We start from the raw sequence: 23,216 nt of genomic DNA, 5'->3' as shown, positions 1-23,216 counted from the left end.
CATTTTTGATTGTTTTTAATAATATGCAAAGGAACACAAACAAACTAAACCCAATTTACACTAAGACTTATCTGACACAATTCATATCAATAGCTGTAGGTGAACAATCAATTTACAGATTATGGGTGGGGGGGGATTCTTAAATAATGACACATTCACTAGTAGTCACTTCACATGATAAATTGTAGAAATACTACAAACTTTCAAATATTAGGTAACACCATGTTGATGGTCAGGATTGCCTCAAATATCTTTAAAAAGTTATGCAAGTTTGCAGTTTAAAAAAAAATCTCACAAAACACAGAGTACATCGTCAATACTACAGAAGGTAGGTAAAAAGCATTAACAATTGATTTCCCAATATTTTTTTTTAAATCAGTTACATGTACACAAAGTCATTGTACCATTTACACAAATTCAGGCTAATATGGTTTATAAATACATAGAGCTGTGTCCATTTTGACATTTTAATATACTTGTGATGTAATTTACTCATATATAACATTTACATACCAAGCATTACCACTAATAACAACAGTATGAAAACATCAATTCTAGGAACTGGATTTTTTTTAAATAGATTTTGTCATTATGATTCAATGTTGGTCTACCATGGTACATTTAAAGTAAAGTTTATTATGGCAAATTGTTTATTGCTTGGCAGTGCAATCCTGTTCTCCAAGTCAATCTAAAAAGCATGTGAAAAATGTTTTATATGATAAACAAAGCAGTCATAGCATGACTACTGGGTGTATAAAGAGAAATAGCTTAATCTTTGTGATAATTTCCTTAAATCAGAAACGATTTTACCAACTAATTTACCTCGTCATTTACCTCAGAATTCAAGCTAAGTAAAGTGGCCTCATTATGGTAGACACAACTGCTGATCATTTTACTTTACAGACAATTTAATAATTTACACTTAATCTAAAATAATATATGGTACAAAATCTCTATGCGTTTTAAGGCAAATCTATGGCTTTAATATTGAATTACTACACATAGAAATATTTTTTTCTGATTTAAGGTGTCTGATTTGGGATGTTCTTTTGAGGAAAACCTGTAACGAGCATATTTTATTATCAAAATGATTAACAAAGGAATACGACAATACCAATGTCAAGTATGTGCCCATGGCATTTACAAATTGTCATCTGATGTATTAAAACATTTTCTTATCAATATTCAAATTAATTATTTTATTGCTTTTATATAGGCATAGCCAATGTCTCTACGACGAGAAAAGATCAGATATTTTCAGATGGGCAATTGTAACCTAGGCCCGAAATTCAATTAAATCTGCCATAGCAATATTGATGCAGTATCCTTGTTTACACAACTGCTGTCATGCACACGTGTCTGAAAACTGAAAGCACTACCTGCTGTTTCTACCAAAACCATTTTGCCATTTTGTTTATAACGGAAAAGGTATGTTTAGATTTGTGCTGCTGCTTGAATATTGCAATGTGGTTTCATTGAATTGAGATCCATATTATTGCAGTACATTTATAAGAATTATGGTGGTCAACAAGTAAAGTTCCTCACAACACAAGAACAACAACAACTTGAACTTACATTTGTACAAATGCATTTGATTATGGTCTCAATTGACTAATGGTAATATGCGTTAAAGGATTTAAGTCACAATGTATACAGTTGATTTGGATTTTTATGCACAAGCTATTGAAGAAATATATAACACCACTATAATTGACTTGTTTTCTGCATGCCCAAGGTAGACTGAAGTTCTAATGCTTCCATTTTTGCATGCGTCACATGCATGTGTCTGAGAATGAGTGCAATTGTTGTGAAGGATGCATGTTATTGCCATTTATGGTGATAAAACAACAACAAAAACTACTGCTGTCAAATTATCTTTTGATTCATCCCTGGATATTTTTATGGTGTCAGGCAAAGATAGGTGCAATCAATCACTGCTTAAAATCTGAGAAGCATGTGTATTGTAACACTAATTGATTACAGTAAGTGCTACCTGTTGTAGGTTTGATGTGGTCTATTTAGGGACAAATATTAACAGTCACTTTTCTTCTATAAAGCACTTTCAACTTGGCCTAGGTTTCAGTCTGGAGTCATATATTCTAATTAAGCAGCTATGGTGTTGTTATAAATGGGTAAACACCTGCAAGTAATTGCATAGTGCTTGTGGCTGTCAAACGTAAAGTGTATTCTGACAACCCATTCTTTCCACAGCCTACAGTATTTAGAGCGTCAAGATGCTTCCCAGCAAACTCCATTTAACATTACTGGTTCAGCCAATGTTGAACCACCATTTGTTCAATCAGATGTCGAGGCCATGAACATGTGATCTTTCTGGAGTTTGCTGTTTTCCAGATATTTGCATGAAGATTTCAGCATTTTAAAAGGCATTTAAATGACATTCTAAATATGATAATGCATTTCACCTAGTCTAAAATATGAAACGGTTTGATTTGATGTAGTAATTTAAGATACATTTGGCATATAAAAGCAAAGTCAGGGACTATCCCGTGCTATCATTGAATCCCATAGTTTAGCACCTGTTGCCATTTTTGTTGAGGTATCTGAACAAAAAGACCACACTCGCCTAGTTTAAACATTGTTTGCATGTCATGGATCTTATAACAGAGCTTTTCTTGATTGTTTTTGGTTGTTTTTCACTACTTTCTGAAACAAGCAAAAGTACAGATTATTGTATAAAAAGACTTGTTTTGGTATAATAATGGTGTTATGTCAGAATGTTTTGCTAGTGCAGAGAATAAAATGTCCCTGTTTGGCACTTAACTGCAAAACCAGAATGAATCATCAAGAAAAGCCGATGTCTTAATAAGAAATAATGTGAAAAATGCGGTAATATTTGACTTGACTCAGTCTAAACTAATGAAATGTCAACCTGCTTTTACAGGTAGAATGGCAGATTGGAGATTACTCTGAACACAATAACTATCATAGCTGCACTGAACTTGCAAAATGTACACCTGGCATGCATTGTTTTCAATAAAGATTGAAGCATTCTAACATCTACAAACACATGGAGCATGAACCTCCATACATCCTGATGTTGAACTAAATAATGCAAATATTCAGGCCATGTTAAACCTTATAAGAGCATTTTCAGCATTGAGAGATTATGGGTATGCTCCGTTTGACCAAATCATTTGGCCACCTGAAACTACATGAAGAGACTAAATGTGCAGCCAAGTTGTAGCAGGTTTCATACTATATCTTTATAGTATACTTTTAAAGATCCACTGCCACTAAATATATCTGAAAAGTTATTATTTGCAATTGTCTCACTCTGTGTGTCTATAATAAGTAAGTCACTTCTGGGTGAATTATTACAACATTTCCCATAATCAGATGAAATTATGACGGTACCATTAGAATATATTGTTTGTTCACTGACTAAATAACTAGCAAGAAAGTTGTAAGTACTGTACAGTAGTGATGTATGCATTGTATATATATATACATATATATATATATATGTATATATATATGCAATTTAGCTAGTAAATACAGATAAACTATTGTGTATGTATGTGAGTATGCTGTAAACGACTAATTCCACATTCCCTTTGGTAGTTGTTTTTTAAATGAACATAGCACAATCTCATGAAAGTTCCAAAAGTAAAGATATGCATAGATATTTTTAACAATTTCTGCATTTGTTAGTTTTATTATTTAGTTTTATTAGTTTTATTTTCATTCAGTCAATGAATGGTATTCTTCTGTTTCTTACATTTGATGTAACCCCACTGGTCTTGTGTGATATTTGTTCTTGAAATACAGGACAGATAGGGCCGTCAACAAGGTGACACCTTGCAACTCTTGAGATAAATGCTAAAACCTTGCTGCCTATTTGAGAAAATGATCTCAATTATGTCTGATAAGCAGCAAAACTACCGTAATGATGTAATGATTTAAAAATGGTACGTTGAGCTATTCGATAAAAAAGAAAAGGAGCTGAGAGAGAGAAAACAATGGCAGGGAAAACCTACAGAGCCAAGAGCCTTGGCTCTGTAGGGTTATAGAGTCAGTTGGATCGGATCAGATATTCTCAGGATGATGGCAAATCCTGCTACTTGCTACTTGTGGAAAAGGATTGGTTTGGCCAAGCCTGCCAGGATCTTTGGCACATGCACTGAGATTATCTCGGCAATCATCTCTGGAAAGCTGACCTTGGTGGGCAGAGACTGGGCCTGGATAAACAGATCAAATGTAAACTGCTGGAGTTTCCTCACGATCTGGTTGTTGGAGAGATGGACAGAGACAATACACAGTTATAATTCTGTCACTTCAAATTAACATTTGGAAACGGCGCCACTCCAAATGTTTAAGACGTCACCTCATTTCACCTTTATAATTTTTTCCTGGCAGGCTAATGTATTTCGGCAGTTGCGCCTTCATCAGAGCATCAAGAGACGTGCCAAAGCCATCGTTTTTATGCAAATGCATAACTGATAATTACAATTGCCTGTTTGAGGGTGGTACATTGTGGTATTCAAGCAATTGTTACTATATATACAAATACATATACAAATACACAGATCAGCACAATAAACTCGACAAATAGCATTTAGGTATTCATGATGACGTATGAAATTTGAGATATGTTGGCGCAATTAGTTACTTCCTAATGCACAATAAAGCTTACAAAAATAGATGCATTGGGGTATGGAAAATAAACATCTGGATAGAAAGATTGTGATTGAACAAGTTTGGGAAACCCTAGTCTAAACAATGAGTTCTCATTCAGATTATTCTTGTAGACTATATGGCCAAGCTGTCATTTGTATGGTCATGTATATTCTCCTACATTCAGTCGCAATCTTTCTATCCAGACGTTCATTTTTTATACCCCAAAGCATCTATTATTGTGCACTAGGAAGTAATTCATTGCAAGAAAATATCTCAAATTTCCTACATCATCATGAATACCTAAATGCTATTTGTTGAGTTTATTGTGCTGATCTGTGTATTTGTGCTGTATATTTGTATATGTATTTCTATATTTATTGTAACAATTGTTTGTTGACTAATGTTTTGAATACCACTATGTACTGCACTCACACAAGTACGGCATTTGTAATTATCACCAAGGCACTTGCGTAAAGAACGATGGCTTTGCACATCTCTTGATGCTCTGATGAAGGCATAACTGCCGAAAACGTGAAATGAGGTGACGTCTCACAAAAGAGGAATGCCGTCGTGTCCCAATGTTCTTGAACTTGGGATTTCATTTGATGTCATTGTCGTATATGGCAGAGCACTCAGCGAATAAGGTGAGATAGCACACCTGTTACCCACTCCATTACAATTCTGTCACATTCTCAGTTTTTGTTTAGTTAAACATGACAAATTTAGACTTTTATCACTTAGATAAAATATGTCATTAAATCTTGGTACTGTAATTTAAGATTGTCATTAAGGCTCTTAGCTTGATACATTCTAAGATAACAGAATATATCAAATAAAGTTATTGAGGATGCACATTGTCTCTCACCGGTTGGAGGGAATCCATGAGGCGGGTGAGCTGATAGAACCTCTGAGAGCAGTTGGACTTCCTTCCATAGTTAATGACACGATCAAGTTCATTGATGTAGGTCAGCCGCAATTCATCAAAGTACTTCTGACTCTTAAGACCATCGACTGGAACTGCGAAGGAGACAAGCAACGTTATTGTTGTTTTGTCCACAATATTACATTTCTGTTGCTCAACTATTGATAATACAGTGTTTGGTTTTATAAATCAAAGCTTTCTCTGATTGTACTGGATCATTTCGACAGTATTATGAAAATGGCTTAGACTAGGACATTGCTTGCAAATCAATTTAATGAAAAAAGGAAATACACCATGTGAGGCTCTCTACATTATTTTAATGGACCTGCCAACATTGGGCTGCGCAGCAACACTCACTGATGCTGAAGAGGAGCAGGGCCTTCATGCAGAGGAACTCTTCCTGAGTGACTTGCAGCAGGACAAACTGCTGGGAGAGGTGTCTCATCCGTATACAGTGCTCGAACATGCTGGAGATGTGCATCCGATGGCTGGGACGAGAGAGAATCAAATCAAATTGTATTTGTCACATGTGCAGATACAACAGGTGTACCGTGAAATGCTTACTTACAAGCCCTTAACCAACAATGCAGTTCAAGAAATAGTTATGAAAAGATTTACTAAATAAACTAAAGTTAAAAAATAATAATAATAATCAAAAAGTAACACAAGAAAATGACATAACGAGGCTATATACAGAGGGTACCGGTATGTGCGGGTGTACAGGTTAGTCGATGTAATTTGTAAAGTGACTATGCAAAGACAATAAACGGGGGGTCAATGTAAATAGTCCGGCTGGCCATTTGATTACTTGTTCAGCAGTCTAATGGCTTGGGGGTAGAAGCTGTTAAGGAGCCTTTTGGTCCTAGACTTGGCACTCTGGTACTGCTTACCATGCGGTAGCAGAGAGAACAGTCTATGACTTGGGTGACTGGAGTCTTTGACAATTTGTTGGGCCTTCCTCTGACACCGCCTAGTATATAGGTCCTGGATGTCAGGAAGCTTGGCCCAAATGATGTACCGGACCATATGCACTACCCTCTGTAGCGCCTTATGGTCAGATGCCGAGCAGTTGCCATACCAGGCGTTGTTGCAACCGGTCAGGATGCTCTCGATGGTGCAGCTGTAGAACCTTTTGAGGATGTGGGGAGCCATGCCAAATCTTTTCAGTCTCCTGAGGGGGGAAAGGTGTTGTCGTTCCCTGTTCACAACTGTCTTGGTGTTTGGACCATGATAGTTTGTTGGTGATGTAGACACTAAGGAACTTGAAACTCCTGACCCACTCCATTTCAGTCCCTTTGATGTTAATTGGTGTGTGTGTGGCCCTCCTTTTCCTATAGTCCATGATCAGATCCTTTGTCTTGCTCACATTGAGGGAGAGGTTGTTGTCCTGGCACCACACTGCCAGGTCTCTGACCTCCTCCCTATAGGCTGTCTCATCGTTGTCGGTGATCAGGCCTAACACTGTTGTGTCGTCAGTAAACTTAATGATTGTGTTGGAGTCATGCTTGGCCACGCAGTCATGGGTGAATAGGGAGTACAGGAGGAGACTAAGCATGCACTCCTGAGGGGCCCCAGTGTTGAGGATCAGCGTGGCAAATGTGTTGTTGGCTACCCTTACCACCTGGGGGCGGCCCATCAGGAATTCCAGGATCCAATTGCAGTGGGAGGTGTTTAGTCCCAGGGTCCTTAGCTTAGTGATGAGCTTTGTGGGCACTATGGTGTTGAACGCTGAGCTGTAGTCAATGAACAGCATTCTCACATAGGTGGTACTTTTGTCCAGTTGGGAAAGGGCATGATGGTGTTGATGTGAGCCATGACCAGCCTTTCAAAGCACTTCATGGCTACCAATGTCAGTGCTACGGGGCGGTAATCATTTAAGCAGGTTACCTTCGCTTTCTTGGTCACAGGGACTATGTTGGTCTGTTTGAAACATGTAGGTATTATAGACTCGGTCAGGGAGAGGTTGAAAATGTCAGTGAAGACACTTGCCAGTTGGTCCGCGTCTGCTTTGAGTACACATCCTGGTAATCCGTCTAGCCTCGCTGCTTTGTGAATGTTGACCTGTTTAAAGGTCTTTCTCACATCGGCTACGGAGAGCATGATCACAGTCGTCCGGAACAGCTGGTGCTCTCATGCATGCTTCAGTGTTGCTTGCCTCGAAGCTAGCATAAAAGGCATTTAGCTCGTCTGGTAGGCTTGCGTCTCTGGGCAGCTCGCAGCTGGGTTTCCCTTTGTAGTCTGTAATTGTTTTTTAAGCCCTGCCACATCCGATGAGCATCAGAGCCAGTGTAGTAGGATTAAATATTAGTCCTGTGTTGACGCTTTGCCTGTTTGATGGTTCGTCTGAGGGCATAGCGGGATGCCATATAAGCATCTGGATTAGTGTCCCGCTCCTTGAAACGGCAGCTATAGTCCTGTAGCGTAGCATCCATGTCATCTAACCACTTCCGTGTCATCTAACCACTTCTAACCACTTCCATATTGAGTGAGTCACTGGTACTTCCTGCTTTAGTTTTAGCTTGTAAGCGGGAATCAGTAGAATAGATTTATGGTCAGATTTGCCAAATGGAGGGCGGGGAGAGCTTTGTATGCATCTCCATGTGTCGAGTAAAGGTGGTCTAGAGTTTTTTTCTTCTTCTGGTTGCACATGTGACATGCTGACAGAAATTATGTAAAACATATTTAAGTTTGCCTGCATTAAAGTCCCCGGCCACTAGGAGCGCTGTTTCTGGATGAGCATTTTCTGGTTTGCTTATGATCTTAATAGAGCTCATTGAATGCGGTCTTAGTGCCAGCAACGGTTTGTGGTGGTAAATAGACGGCTACGAATAACATAGATAAGAACTCTCTTGGTAGATAGTGTGGTCTACAGCTTATCATGAGGTATCTCGAGACTTCTTTAATACTAGACATCACGCACCAGCAGTTATTGACAAATAGACACACACCCTCACCACTCGTCTTACCAGATGTAGCTGCCCTGTCCTGACGATGCAAGGAGCAGCCAGCCAGCTCTATATTATCCGTGTCATCTTTCAGCCGCGTCTCGGTGAAACATAAGATATTACAGTTTTTAATGTCCCGTTGGTAGGATAGCCTTAATCGTAGATAATCCAGTTTGTTTTCCAATGATTGCACGTTGGCAAATAATACGTAGGGTAGAGGTGGTTTAACTACTCGTCTGCAAATTCTTACAAGGCACGACAAAGCAGTATATCCTTTGCGTTCGGACTGAATAAAGAAAAATCTGCGTCCAGATCGAGGTGAGTAATCACTGTTCTGATGTCCAGAAGCTCTTTTGGTCATAAGAGACAGTAGCAGCAACATTATGTACAAAATGAATTATTAACCATGCGGGGAAAAAAATATAAAAAAATAGCACAGTTAGTTAGGAGCCCGTAAAACCATCCCATCCGGCACCATTATTGGAAGAGAGGAGGGAGTGGGGCAGTGAGGGTCAGGGTGAGATACAATATAAAGAGAATGAGCCAATGAAAAATCAGAGCGGGGTTGGGGAGTTTATCGGGAATATATTAAGAGAAGGATAATCTGTGAGCGTGTTGTTGTGAGAGATATAGATAGAGGGAGCAAATAGATGAGAGAGTAAGAGAGTGAGACCTTTATGTGAAACTGTTGCAATGATTACAATTGCCCAGCGGGCAAAGCTGGATGAAATCTGTTTGTAATGATGTCATTTCAACTAGTTTTGCCTGCTGGGTTGAGTGTGGTCTGATAATACAGGATCACAGTGATTGGTACTGAATGCTGCCCAGGATTATTTTCAAACAAACTGAAAATGTGACCTGATTACATGATTTTCTATGATGACATTGTACATCTAATGTATAAATAATTTACAGACATAGTTCACAGGAATAGACACTAATATACTTAATATATAATATATGCTACATGGATCACTAACCAGTTTTCTATCCAACCTTTTATTGTGAGTAAAGTACATATTGGATAAAAAATGTCATGACAGGCCTGATGGAAACAGAACATTATTTGGTAAACTTTCCAAATGTCAACAAAACTCAATACACTAGACAAGGTGGGATCTTTTTGTGTCGGTAAAATTAATTATGCGATAAATGTCGGTGGAAATGCTTTTATGCGCAAATATTGATATAATAATATCACATCAAAGTAAACTTGGGAGTCATGACCATCAACGCTTGGCTGCCATTTGACAAATAAAAATAATCTCACTCTTTTGTCCATAATAATCTCATGTAAGATATTGATTAGAGTGCACGTGCCAATACCATAATGGGCACACGCTATATAATACAAACATTTTTGTGAGAAAACCATGAATAGAGTTGAAAATGTGTTGGTATTTTTTATTTGGTACATGGGATTTAACCGCAAAACCTATTTTTATGTGCACTACGTCATCACGCACAGACTTTTATCTGCAACAAGTCAATCTGATGGAAACACATCTCTGCTGGGAAAATGCGCATATTGATTTTATGCGGATTTTAGAATTTTTGAATGAAAATCTGTCACCAATAGGATGGAAACCTAGCTAATGATGATAAGGGTGCTTTAGTTGTAACATTTACAGTATATTAGCAATAATAAAATATTTAATTTACCTCATGGCAGGGTAATAATATCTCCACAATGTTCTGCACTGCACCTCAGTAATGGCTATTGTGGCAAAATTCCAGGAACGTTCAATAAATGCCCTGGTTTTCCAGAAATCCTGGTTGGAGGATGGTTTCCGATTTCCTGCTTATTCCCTCCTAATTCTGGGAATCCTACAACCTTGATTTTGGGAAAACTAGAGAATTGATTGAAAGTTCCCAGAATTATGCAACCCTAGTAATGACACTTTAAATACCATTGAACTACCTTAGTCACTTACAATACTTACGTACTCCGTAATATTCAGATTTGAACTAAATATCACTACTTCTCTTAAAACCTGCACCATAGGTGATGTAATGCTGAAAAAATGGAATCTTCCTCAGGACTTATCATGTGACTAAAGAACACCAAATAAGGAAATTAAATATAAATGTTACTGAAAGCCAGGCTTGTAAGCCCGTGTGCACATGGAATTCTAGACATATCGGTGAGAGAGAGACAGAGAGAGCGAGAGGCAAGTAGAGAGAGAGAAAGAGCGAGAGAAAATGAGAGCGACAGGGACAAGGAGCAAGACAGACATAGAGGGAACAAAATTGGCATCTGCCGTACTTATGACAGACAGAAGCCACTGGAGGAAATCTTCACCAACATAATGGGACAACACTGAGTTGTGGCCCTGGGGGTAATAAGATAATATCACAGAAATAATTGAATTCAGTATCACATAGCTGCACATACTCATTGAAAACCAGGTCTGGGGCGAAGTAGAGCATTCTGGCATTGACATTTTTGTAGGACCTCCATCCCAAGCCGAACACCATCACCCCCATCCATGAATGCTGGATTACTGTCATCTGGTCATCCACATGCAGATTCCGAAAACCTGAGAAGAAAATGAAAAACCACATGGAAATGGATTATTATCAAAACATGTCTCTGATGAATTCTTCATGCCTTCACTACCTGCAAATTGCTGCAATGCCATTGCAAACTTGTTATAAATTAAATTATGACATCTTCAAGGACCACATGGAAATATGTTTTGTATGATTCTTCTATTCCAGTACTGTACCTGGCATGCCTTTGGCCCACTTGACCACTTTGACCAGTTGGCGCTCCCCAAGTTCGTTGAGGCTGGTGAGCAGCACTGCAGCTGAGTCCGGCTGGCAATGGTCATGTCCCGCATTAACCACCTCTGGCTCGATGGACTCCAAGATGTTGAGGAACACCAGCTGGGAATGGAAGGTCAGGCCGGACTGGGGAGAGACACACTGGATGGCATCAGTGGGGCCTTGGGTAGGCAGATCCTCCTCCGGGCTCTTCAGCTGTCCAATCTTCTTCAGTTTACGTGCTACATATGGTCAAGAAATGGAACATGGATGAGTAATGGTAGAAGAATAGTGTAATATCTGATGTAGCTGTTAACAATTGCCAAATCCATGATACAACTGTACATAAATGACAGTTCAGATTGTGAGGGAAATTAGCAATATACAGTTGAAGTCGGAAGTTTACATACACCTTAGCCAAATACATTTAAACTTAGTTTTTCACAATTCCTGACATTTAATCAGAGTAAAAATTATCTGTCTTAGGTCAGTTAGGATAGCCACTTTATTTTAAGAATGTGAAATGTCAGAAGAATAGTTGAGAGTATTATTTATTTCAGATTTTATTTCTTTCATCACATTCCCAGTGGGTCAGAAGTTGACATACACTCAATTAGTATTTGGTAGCATTGCCTTTAAATTGTTTAACTTTGGTCAAACGTTTAGGGTAGCCTTCCACAAGCGTCCCACAATAAGTTGTGTGGATATTGGCCCATTCCTCCTGACAGAGCTGGTGCAACTGAGTCAGGTTTGTAGGCCTCCTTGCTCACACTCCTTTTCAGTTCTGCCCACATATTTTCAATTGGATTGAGGTCAAGGCTTTGCGATGGCCACTCCAATACCTTGACTTTGTTTTGTGTCCTTAAGCAATTTTGCCACAACTTTGGAAGTATGCTTGGGGTCATTGTCCATTTGGAAGACCCATTTGCGACCAAGCTTTAACTTCCTGACTGATGTCTTGAGATGTTGCTTCAATATATCCACGTAATTTTCCTTCCTCATGACGCCATATATTTTGTGAAGTGCACCAGGCCCTCCTGCAGCAAAACACCCCCACAACATGATGCTGCCACCCCCGTGCTTCACGGTTGGGATGGTGTTCTTTGGTTTGCAAGCCTCCCCCTTTTTTCTCAAAACATAACGATGGTCATTATGGCCATCAGACCAGAGGACATTTCTCCAGAAAGTACGATCTTTGTCCCCATGTGCAGTTGAAAACCGTAGTCTGGCTTTTTTTATGGCGGTTTTTGAGCAGTGCCTTCTTCCTTGCTGAGAGGCCTTTCAGGGTATATCAATATAGGACCCGTTTTACTGTGGATATAGATAATTTTGTACCTGTTTCCTCCAGCATCTTCACAAGGTCCTTTGCTGTTGTTCTGGGATTGATTTGCACTTTTCGCACCAAAGTACCTTCATCTCTAGGAGACAGAACGCATCTCCTTTCTGAGCGGTATGACGGCTGTGTGGTCCCATGGTGTTCATACTTGCGTACTATTGTTTGTACAGATGAACGTGGTACCTTCAGGCGTTTGAAAATTGCACCTAAGGATGTACCAGACTTGTGGAGGTCTACAATTTTTTTTCTTAGGTCTTGGCCGATTTCTTTTGATTTTCCCATGATGTCAAGCAAAGAGGCACTGAGTTTGAAGGTAGGCCTTGAAATACATAAACAGGTACACCTCCAATTGACTAAATTATGTCAATTAGCCTATCAGAAGTTTCTAAAGCCATGCATCATTTTGGCAAGTCATAACCGACTTGCCAAAACTATAGTTTGTTTACAAGACATTTGTGGAGTGGTTGAAAAATTAGTTTTAATAACTCCAACCTAAGTGTATGTAAACTTCCGACTCAAATGTACAACATCTGTAAGGTCCCTCAGTCAAGTATTGCATTTCAAGCACAAATTAAACTACAAAGACCAGCGAGCTTTTCGAAAGCCTCATAAAGAAGGGCAGTGATCAGACATTAAATATCTCTAAAAAGTATGCTTTGGATTATGTTATAAACCACCCAGATGCATCAAAGATACAGTTGTCCTTCTGAACTGAGCTGCAGGACAGGAATGAAACTGCTCAGGGATATTACCTGTAAAATAGTTAGAGTTCAAATGCAGTGATGGGAGAAAACTGAGGATGGATCAACAACATTGTATTGACTCCACAAAAATGACTTAAATGGCATGGAAAAGAAAAATACAAATATACAAAATAAAAACCATGCATCTTTTATGCAACAAGGCACTAAAGTAATACTGCAAATAAAAACATGGCAAAGGAACAAAATATTTGGCCTAATGTTTGGGGCAAATCCAACACATCACTGAGTAACTGCCTCCTTAGTTTCAAGCATGGTGGTGGCTGCATCATGCTATGGGTATGCTTGACATCGGCAAAGACTGGGGAGTTTTTTCAGGATAAAAAGAAACCAGATGGAGCTAAGCACACACAAAATCCTAGAGAAAAGCCTGCTTCAGTCTGCTTTATAATAGACACTGGGAGAGGAATTCACCTTTCAGCAGGCCAATAACCTACAACACAAGGCCAAATCTACATTGGGGTTGCTTACCAAGAAGCCAGTAAATGTTCTTGACTGGCTGCATGCAAACACAACAACAACTCCACTTTCTGGATCTGGGCCAACCTATTACAATCTTAGAATTGTGGTACACCACCATAGCTTAATATCGCTAAATAACAACATGGGTTGGTTTAATAATTTAAAGGTATCCATGACCATTTCAAACATATTTCCTAAATGTAAGCAAATGAATTGGCTATAACTCATTGATCCTGCTTTGTAACTAGACCTACCCCATCTAATTTACGTGCTAGCTAGCCTGTAAATAAAATAACATAGCTAGCTAGAAAGGGAAGTTTTTATATCTAAATATATAATTTTCCTAAGATATTGTCGCTACACATGCCATAAAATCTGCTAAATATGTTTATGTGACCAATAACATTTGATTTGATTTGTAATTGCTTGACATGACATGTATTTTGGCCAATAGACATGCTCATTGTACACTGAACAAAAATATAAATACAACATGTAACAATGTCAACGATTTTACTGAGTTACAGTTCATAAAAATGTCATGTCAATTAAGGCATCCCCCTGCACCTCTATGATTCAGAGGGGTTGGGTTAAATGCGGAAGACACACTTCAATTGAAAATAAATTCAGTAGGCCCTTATATATAGATTTCACATGACTGGGCAGTCATGGGTGGGCCTGGGAGTGCATAGGCCCACCCACTTGGGAGCCAGCCCCAGCCAATCAGAAAAAAAAATGTTTTCCCACAAAGGAGCTTTATTGCAGACAGAAGTACTCCTTAGTTTCATCAGCTGTCTGGGTGGCTGGTCTCAGACGATCCCGTAGTTGAAGAAGCTGGACGTGGAGGTTCTGGGCTGGCGTGGTTACACGTGGTCTGAGGTTGTGAGGCCGGTTGGACATACTGCCAAATTCTCTAAAACGACGTTGTAGGAGGGTTATGGTAGAGAAATGAACATTAAATTATCTGGCAACAGCTCTGGTGGACATTCCTGCAGTCAGCATGCCAATTGCACACTCTTTCAAAACTTGAGACATCTGTGGCATTGCGTTGTATGACAAAACTGCACATTTTAGAGTGGCCTTGTATTGTCCCCTGCACACGGTGCACCTGTGTAATGATCATGCTGTTTAATCATCTTCTTTATATGCCACACCTGTCAGGTGGATGAATTATCTTGGCAAAGGAGAAATGCTCACTAACAGGGATGTAAACAAATGTATGCACAACATTTTAGAGAAATAAGCTTTTTGTCCGTATGGAACATCTCTGGATGTTTTTTTCAGCTCATGAAACATGGGACCAACACATTACATGTTGCATTTATATTTTTGTTCAGTGTAACTTAAAAAGAAAGAAAGGATGTGGTGTAATGCAAGGGTGAGAACAGACTGATGCACAGATGAGAGAGATGACGCAGAGGGGTGATACCTGACAAATGCAGGGGTGAGGGTTGAGAAGGAGGGTGCAGAATTGATACTTGACTAGGGGAGGTAGGGCCAGCTCCAGGCATAAACGACATAAGCGGCCACTAGCTTTAAAACTTCAACAATTTCTCTCCACCCCATGGCAAAATGTGTAGAATTGCAGGGTTAAAACTTGACTAGGTGAGGGGTCAGGTCTGAGGAGGAGGAATGATACAATTCCTAATATGTGTCGGTTCAATTCTGTTGATTTCACTTTGGCCAATACCCCATCCAAATCCGTGTGGTTCCTCCTTCTGAACAGACCAAATATGCAGCACAACATTTTCAAGATCCTAATACTTATAATAATATGGTAATTTTGCGTTAAAAGAGCAAGGATTTCCTTGTTACTAAAGCCAATTCTAAAATATAAATAAATAAACCAAATCTTGAAATATTACTGCAATTGTATTCTCAGAATGTCGACTTGATTCTTGAAATGTTGATATTTTTAAGTATTATCCATACAAAACAATATATCATCTAAGTGCATCAGCATTTATTTATTTTCTGCTTAGCCCTAATACTCTTCAGTATAGAATGTATTTTACCACACTGCTGGAGGCTCCTCTCCGTTTCATTAAAAAAAATACGCTGGAGGTGAACAGAGGTCCTGTTTCCCCTAATGCGGATTTGAACTTTAAAGAAATTCAGGTTCAAGAATCACCTGTGGTAGAGGAAGGGAAAACATGAGAATAATTCAAGTTTAAACATAACAAAGTACGACGTACCAAGGGAGAGCATACTCTTGACAGGGGAGACTGTAATAAGATATGTCACACTGTAAGCTATAGTGAAAAGCCTACTTTTTAGTTTAATTATGATATAAGAGAGCTTAGAATTCCTTAAATGTGAGTGACGTTATCATATGGTACTGTGGTACTGCAGCTGCGATGGGGTTATGGTCCATTTCAATTCAGGGCCTTGATCCAACAAAGCTAGTATCCGGAAGGTTCTGTGGCAAAATAGCATTCTTATCTGAAATGTGAAAATTAAGGTCTGGATTATTAGTTGTTTACGTTCCACATTCTGATCTTAAACATCTGCCATTATCTAATCTCATTTCAGGTTACTATGGAAGTGGAGAATGTTTCCATGTAAACAACAATTCCAGTTTTGCAATCATTTTGTGCAATACAACAGGAATAGAGTAAGAGACTAACAGGCTAGAACAGCGTGGTCTTCTAATAGGTACTGCCAAAATACAATCCCATTAAAAATACATTTGACCAGATGGGCCTCATCTGTTAGAGAAGCATGGGATAAATGAAAGGCCATTGTATCTCTTACTCATCAAAATCTAATAATGTTATGTTCTTGTCCTAAATCATGTTGAATAAAATGAAGACCTCTCTCTGATGTACAGAACTCTGCTTTAATTGGCGCAATAATTTGTGTATGCATACGGTACAGTAGCACAATCAACAACAAGCACCTAAACTGTGAGTCATTTGGATACAATCCGAAGTGAACTGCTAAAGATACAGACGGGCTAGGCAACGTATCTAAATATTATTTCTTAACTAACAATAAAACTACAACTTTATATACCAGGGAGGATGGAGATGGGAGGCTTTCCTTTCAGCTTCTGGCAGATGTTTGACTGTTGACGCCCTCCACTGAGAAACTGAACAGGTCTTATCCATGCCTGACGTGATACATCTCCTGCCCTAACTAAGTCAATCCGAGTGAAATAATTATCACAAACAATCTGTGCCCTAACCAACAATCCTATGACTACAGTCACAGACTAGACAAGTATATAACCCACCATTCACTCAATCTAATTATTTCTGCCAGATAACACCACCACTCTGAAGTTGCTGAGCTCTAGGTTCACACTGTTATTTCAGCTGCCTCTATATGCTTGGCACCTGTGTAGGAGTGTGAGTGACAGAGAAATGCAAATAGTTGCTTCCTAACTATCTGATCAATAACCTATAGGCATTTCAAATACTCTAACTGAGTGGTAGGATACATTCTCGCTGCTTTTACAAAGTTTTGTTGAAGTCTAAGGTGAGAATAGTTTTCCTGTGCATAGTTACTTCTCGGGTCAGAAGTTTAGTTCAGGATAAGGGATTTGCTTATAAATGGGATCTTCACTCTGCTTCTCCACAGATCCCAGGCTTAAGAAGCCCCTGAAGGAAGGACTATTGATGTCCCTCAACATGTGGCGCATGCATAGTAGCTCTAACCTGGATACAATCATGAGAACTTGAGGCTTCATCTTCTCAGGCTTTGTGTTTGTGGCATTAAAGAGGGGTGTTATGCTTAAAACGTGCACAGTAATAATAATAACAGTCTTAGACACATTTGTCATGAATTAGAATAAATTAGCAACAATTATAATATTGCTCAGTGTGTGCCTCAACGGGCTTGGCCATCATTATCACCACTGGGTTAAGGCTCTGAGAACAATTTCAGTTCTAGCTTGGCATACCGCTTTTATGAGCCCAGGCCCAGAATAGATCCATCCAGTAATGAACACCTGTTTAAAACCTTCTCAGAGCCTATTCACATTAAATACATTATTGGAAGCATGGTGGAGAAATCATGGCATATTGATCCCCAAAACATATCATGTACTGCCAATACTTGAGCAATGTTTAATCATAATCTAGCCAAGCCATGCATAGAAACCCAGCCACAGGACAGGAAGAAATGTATCTTGAATATTACCATAATTGTTCCAAATGCTTAAAAGACTACACATGGATGCAATTAGAGCCAAATGTTCCACCAATAAAAAAAAACATACCAATTGTGGAAGATACAGTTGAAGTCGGAAGTTTACATACACTTAGGTTGGAGTCATTAAAACTCGTTTTTCAACCACTCCACAAATGTCTTGTTAACAAACTATAGTTTTGGCAAGTCGGTTAGGACATCTACTTTGTGCATGACACAAGTCATTTTTCCAACAATTGTTTACAGACAGATTAGTTCACTTATAATTCACTGTATCACAATTCCAGTGGGTCAGTTTACATACACTAAGTTGACTGTGCCTTTAAATAGCTTGGAAAATTACAGAAAATTATGTCATGGTTTTAGAAGCTTCTGAAAGGCTAATTGGCATCATTTGAGTCAATTGGACGTGTAACTGTGGATGTATTTCAAGGCCTACCTTCAAACTCAGTGCCTCTTTACTTGACATCATGGGAAAATCAAAAGAAATCAGCCAAGACCTCAGAAAAACAATTGTAGACCTCCACAAGTCTGGTTCATCCTTGGGAGCAATTTCCAAATGCCTGAAGGTACCACGGTCATCTATACAAACAATAGTACGCAAGTATAAACACCATGGGATCACGCAGCCGCCATACCGCTCAAGGAGACGCGTTCTGTCTCCTAGAGCTGAACGTACTTTGGTGCGAAAAGTGCAAATCAATCCCAGAACAACAGCAAAGAACCTTGTGAAGATGCTGGAGGAAACAGGTACAAAAGTATCTATATCCACAGTAAAACAAGTCCTATATCGACATTACCTGAAAGGCCACTCAGCAAGGAAGAAGCCACTGCTCCAAAAAGGTTTGTAACTGCACATGGAGAAATGTCCTCTGGTCTGATGAAACAAAAATAGAACTGTTTGGCCAAAATGACCATCGTTATGTTTGGAGGAAAAAGGGAGATGCTTGCAAGCTGAAGAACACCATCCCAACCGTGAAGCACGGGGGTGGCAGCATCCTATTGTGGGGGTGCTTTGCAGTAGGAGGGACTGGTGCACTTCACAAAATAGATGGCATCATGAGGTAGGACAATGATGTGGATATATTGAAGCTAGATATATCTCAAGACATCGGTCAGGAAGTTAAAGCTTGGTCGCAAATGGGTCTTCCAAATGGACAATGGCCCCAAGCATACTTACAAAGTTGTGGCAAAATGTCTTAAGGACAACAAAGTCAAGGTATTGGAGTGACCATCACAAAGCCCTGACCTCAATCCTATAGAACATTTGTGGGCAGACCTGAAAAAGCGTGTACGAGCAAGGAGGCCTACAAACCTAACTCAGTTACACCAGCTCTGTCGGGAGGAATGGACCAAAATTCACCCAAATTATTGTGGGAAGCTTGTGAGAAAAGCTACCTGAAACATTTGACCCAAGTTAAACTATTTAAAAGGCAATGAGTTTAAATGTATTTGGCTAAGGTGTATGTACACTTCAACTGTAACTAGGTGAGCAATGTGAGAGGGAGGCTGGAACCTTGGCTAGCGGATCAATGACCATGGCAACAGTGGGCAGAGCAGGCCATTTGGTAAGGTCAGACAGAGACAGTGGGCACACCATGTCACAGGGATACACCTTGATGACAATATTAGCAGCTTACAAATGTAGCAATAATTTACTGTATTGTTACAGTATTAGTATGGATGTACTTCAACACAGCAAACAAATGATTTCAATGTTTTAGCGTGAGGATTGCTATAGTTTACTTTGTAATGTGTTATGCTGTTTTTGGAAAAGTCGTTTACCGAGGGTATAGTGCAAAGAGGAAAAACAACATTTAAAAATCTAAATGGTGAGTGAAAGCATTTCCTGCACACTGGAACTCCTGTATGTGACAATAAAACATGTACACTACCGGTCAAAGGTTTTAGAACACCTACTCATTCAAGGGTATTTCTTTATTTTTCTATTTTCAAAAATAACATCAAAACTATGAAATAACACATATGGAATCATGTAATAACCAAAAACGTGTTAAACAAATCAATATATATATTTTATATTTGAAATTCCAAATTCAAATAGCCACCCTTTTCCTTGATGACAGCTTCATGAGGTAGTCACCTCGAATGCATTTCAATTAACAGGTGTGCCTTCCTAAAAGTTATTTTGTGGAATTTCTTTCCTTCTTAATGTATTTGAGCCAATCAGTTGTGTTGTGACAAGGTAGGGGTGGTAGCCCTATTTAGTAAAAGACCAAGTCCATATTATGGCAAAAACAGCTCAAATAAGCAAAGAGAAACAACAGTCCATCATTACTTTAAGATATGATGGTCAGTCAATCCGGAACATTTGAAGAACTTAAAGTTTCTTCAAGTGCAGTCACAAAAACAAGTGCTATGATGAAACTGTCTCTCATGTGGACCACCACAGGAAAGGAAGACCCAGAGTTACCTCTGAAGCAGAGGATAAGTTCATTAGAGTTACCAGCCTCAGAAAATGCAGCCCAAATAAATCCTTCACAGAGTTCAAGTAAACAGACACATCTCAACATCAACTGTTCAGAGGAGACTGTGTGAATCAGGCCTTCATGGTCAAATTGCTGCAAAGAAACCATTACTAAAGAACACCAATTAAGAAGAAAATACTTGTTTAGGCCAAGAAACACGAGCAATGGACAATAGACCAGTCGCAATTTGTAATTTGGTCTGGAGTCCAAATTGTAGATTTATGGTTCCAACCGCCGTGTCTTTCTGAGACGCGGCGTTGGTAAACGGATGACCGCCTCATGTGTATTTCCCACCGTAAAAGCATGGAGGAGGAGGTGTGATGGTGTGGGGGTGCTTTGCTCGTGACACTGTTTTTGATTAACCAACAAGGCTACCACAGCATTCTGCAGCGATACACCATCCCATCTGGTTTGGGTTTAGTGGGACTATCATTTGTTTTTCAACAGGACAATGACCCAACACACCGCCAGGCTGTGTAAGGGCTATTTTATCAAGAAGGACAATGATGGAGTGCTGCATCAGATGACTTGCCCTCCACAATCCCCCGACCTCAACCAAATTGAGATGGTTTGGGATGAGTCGGACCACAGAGTCAAGGAAAAGCAGCCAATAAGTGCTCAGCATATGTGGGAACTCCTTCAAGACTGCTGGAAAGCATTCCAGGTGAAGCTGGTTGAGAGAATGCCAAGACGGTACAAAGCTGTCATCAAGGCAAAGGTTTGAAGAATCTCAGATATAAAATATACTGTATGCTGATTTGTTTAACACTTTTTTGGTTACCACATGATTCCATATGTGTTATTTCATCGTTTTGATGTCTTCACGATTATTCTGCAATGTAGAAAATAGTCCAAAAAAATAAATACCCTTGAATCAGTGAGTGTTCGAAAACTTTTTACCGGAAGTATATATGTATTTTTTTTAATTTTTTTAAACTTTCCTTTTGGTAAGATCATTATGTTGAAAAGTTCCATCTGGCTTTACAGAGATACAGTCATTATTATCTAAAAGGAAACCATACAGGTGTATGCAATTAACACCCAGGTAACCTGGAAGTTAAATTCTGATGGTGCAGAATGAATCACCTCAATTATGGGGTCACCAATGATCTCCTCTAGAACAGGTGCACACATGTACCTTATTATGGACGGGACTGCAGAACTTTGACCAAAATAAAAAATATATACCTTTAATATCTGTCAGTGCAGAGTGGCCCAGTGACTCCATCTTTATAGCTAGCTTATCATGACCACAAATGAATTATGGTCCCATGCACTATGCATGCTTTCATAATGCTTTTCAAGGTGCTACGTGACAACAATGCATCGTGCAGAGGGGACTACCAATTAAAGTGGCAATACATTTGGTGGTGGACATTCAATAATACCATTTCCTAAATAGAATTAGCTCAAGGAAATGTAGAGTGAACAATCAGTTCACACTTGGATCCCAGTATTATTGTTAATTTATTTCTCAATCTGAGTAATGAACAGTGCCTCAGTAGCTGAATCTTAATATGATGGTAAATCATGACATTCTATTTCAGATGTAATAAGTAAACCTTCCTTTAATTTAGATAAAGAAAAATAATTAAAACATTCCCAAATATATTAAAAATTGTGGTATCTTGGCACTGATCTTTGGATAACTCATACAATAGTAAGTAGGTCAGGTTGAGCTGCCCTTAAGATCCACGCCCCCTTCAAACTGATGCCAATACAAACAGAGGCATCCATACAAGACATGACATTACTTAATTTTCTCTGCAAATAACTTAGTCCTAATTTAGAGGAAAGATAAAAATATACAGTGTACTGATTTCCGAAATCTTTACGGAATGACTCAGACGAGCAGAGGATATATATTAATTAAGATATGTACACATGGTATTTGGAATTATTTCTGATTTGTAGGTATAGCAAAAAATAGTAAAATTGAGCTTTTCCTGGTTTGAATGAGGTTTGAATCATTTATTGTATGGTGGTTTGCGAATATTAATCTGTTTTCACAGACTACAACTTGTGCTTGGCCAACAAGTGTACGTGAATTAAATATAACAATGTTACATAACACAAAATATAACTACATTATGCATAAAATAAGATCATTTAGTTGGAATTGATCCCGATAAAACTAAATATATCATAAACAAACTTGAGTAACTAACAACTGGAATGGCTTAGGTTTAGGCATGCTAGCAAGTAGTTATTGTTCGGGTTTCATGTCTTAACATTACTATGATCTGAATTGTCTAACAGTACAGTTTATATATTTACACATTTTCATGAAGATAATCGGGAACTATTATATGCTGGCAGATAATTAAAATCTTTTGCACTTGCTTGTTACTTTCCTGCACAAAGTTTTGTCAGAGAGTGGGTATACAGTGCATTCAGAAAGTATTCAAACCCCTTGACTTTTCCCACATTTTGTTACGTTACAGGCTTTTCTAAAATGTATTAAATAGATGTTTTCCTTAATCAATCTACACATAATACCCCATAATGACAAAGCTAAAACAGTTTTTTAGAAATATGTGGAAATGCATTCAAAATAAAAACTCAAATATCACATAAGTATTCAGACCCTTTATCATTACTTGGTTGAAGAACCTTTGGAAGCAATTACAGCCTCGAGTCTTCTTGGGTATATCGCTACAAGCTTGGCACACCTGTATTTGGGGACTTTCTCCCATTTTCTCGCAAGATCCTTTCAAGCTGTCAGGTTGGATGGGGAGCTTCGCT

At 38.8% G+C, this 23,216-nt stretch overlaps 1 protein-coding gene across 2 annotated transcripts in view; it reads right to left on the bottom strand.

The window, feature by feature from the left end:
• The window catches only part of ar (androgen receptor), a 46,362-nt gene continuing 23,146 nt past the window's right edge, over nucleotides 1-23,216 (bottom strand). For both annotated transcript variants that reach the window (XM_052457200.1, XM_035780656.2), the window contains exons 5-9: nucleotides 11,235-11,513; nucleotides 10,901-11,045; nucleotides 5,918-6,048; nucleotides 5,504-5,655; nucleotides 1-4,244 (exon numbers count right to left, since the gene is read on the bottom strand). In XM_052457200.1, coding sequence (XP_052313160.1) covers nucleotides 4,086-4,244; nucleotides 5,504-5,655; nucleotides 5,918-6,048; nucleotides 10,901-11,045; nucleotides 11,235-11,513 — 866 coding nt within the window. In that variant the 3' untranslated portion in view covers nucleotides 1-4,085. The remainder of the gene's footprint in view (nucleotides 4,245-5,503; nucleotides 5,656-5,917; nucleotides 6,049-10,900; nucleotides 11,046-11,234; nucleotides 11,514-23,216) is intronic.

The sequence above is a fragment of the Oncorhynchus keta genome, chromosome 11 (genome assembly GCF_023373465.1).
Source record: "Oncorhynchus keta strain PuntledgeMale-10-30-2019 chromosome 11, Oket_V2, whole genome shotgun sequence".
In the NCBI taxonomy this organism is placed as follows: Eukaryota; Metazoa; Chordata; class Actinopteri; order Salmoniformes; family Salmonidae; genus Oncorhynchus; species Oncorhynchus keta.
The sequence above is the reverse complement of the archived record's forward strand: the minus strand, read 5'-3'. Positions and strand labels throughout refer to the sequence as shown.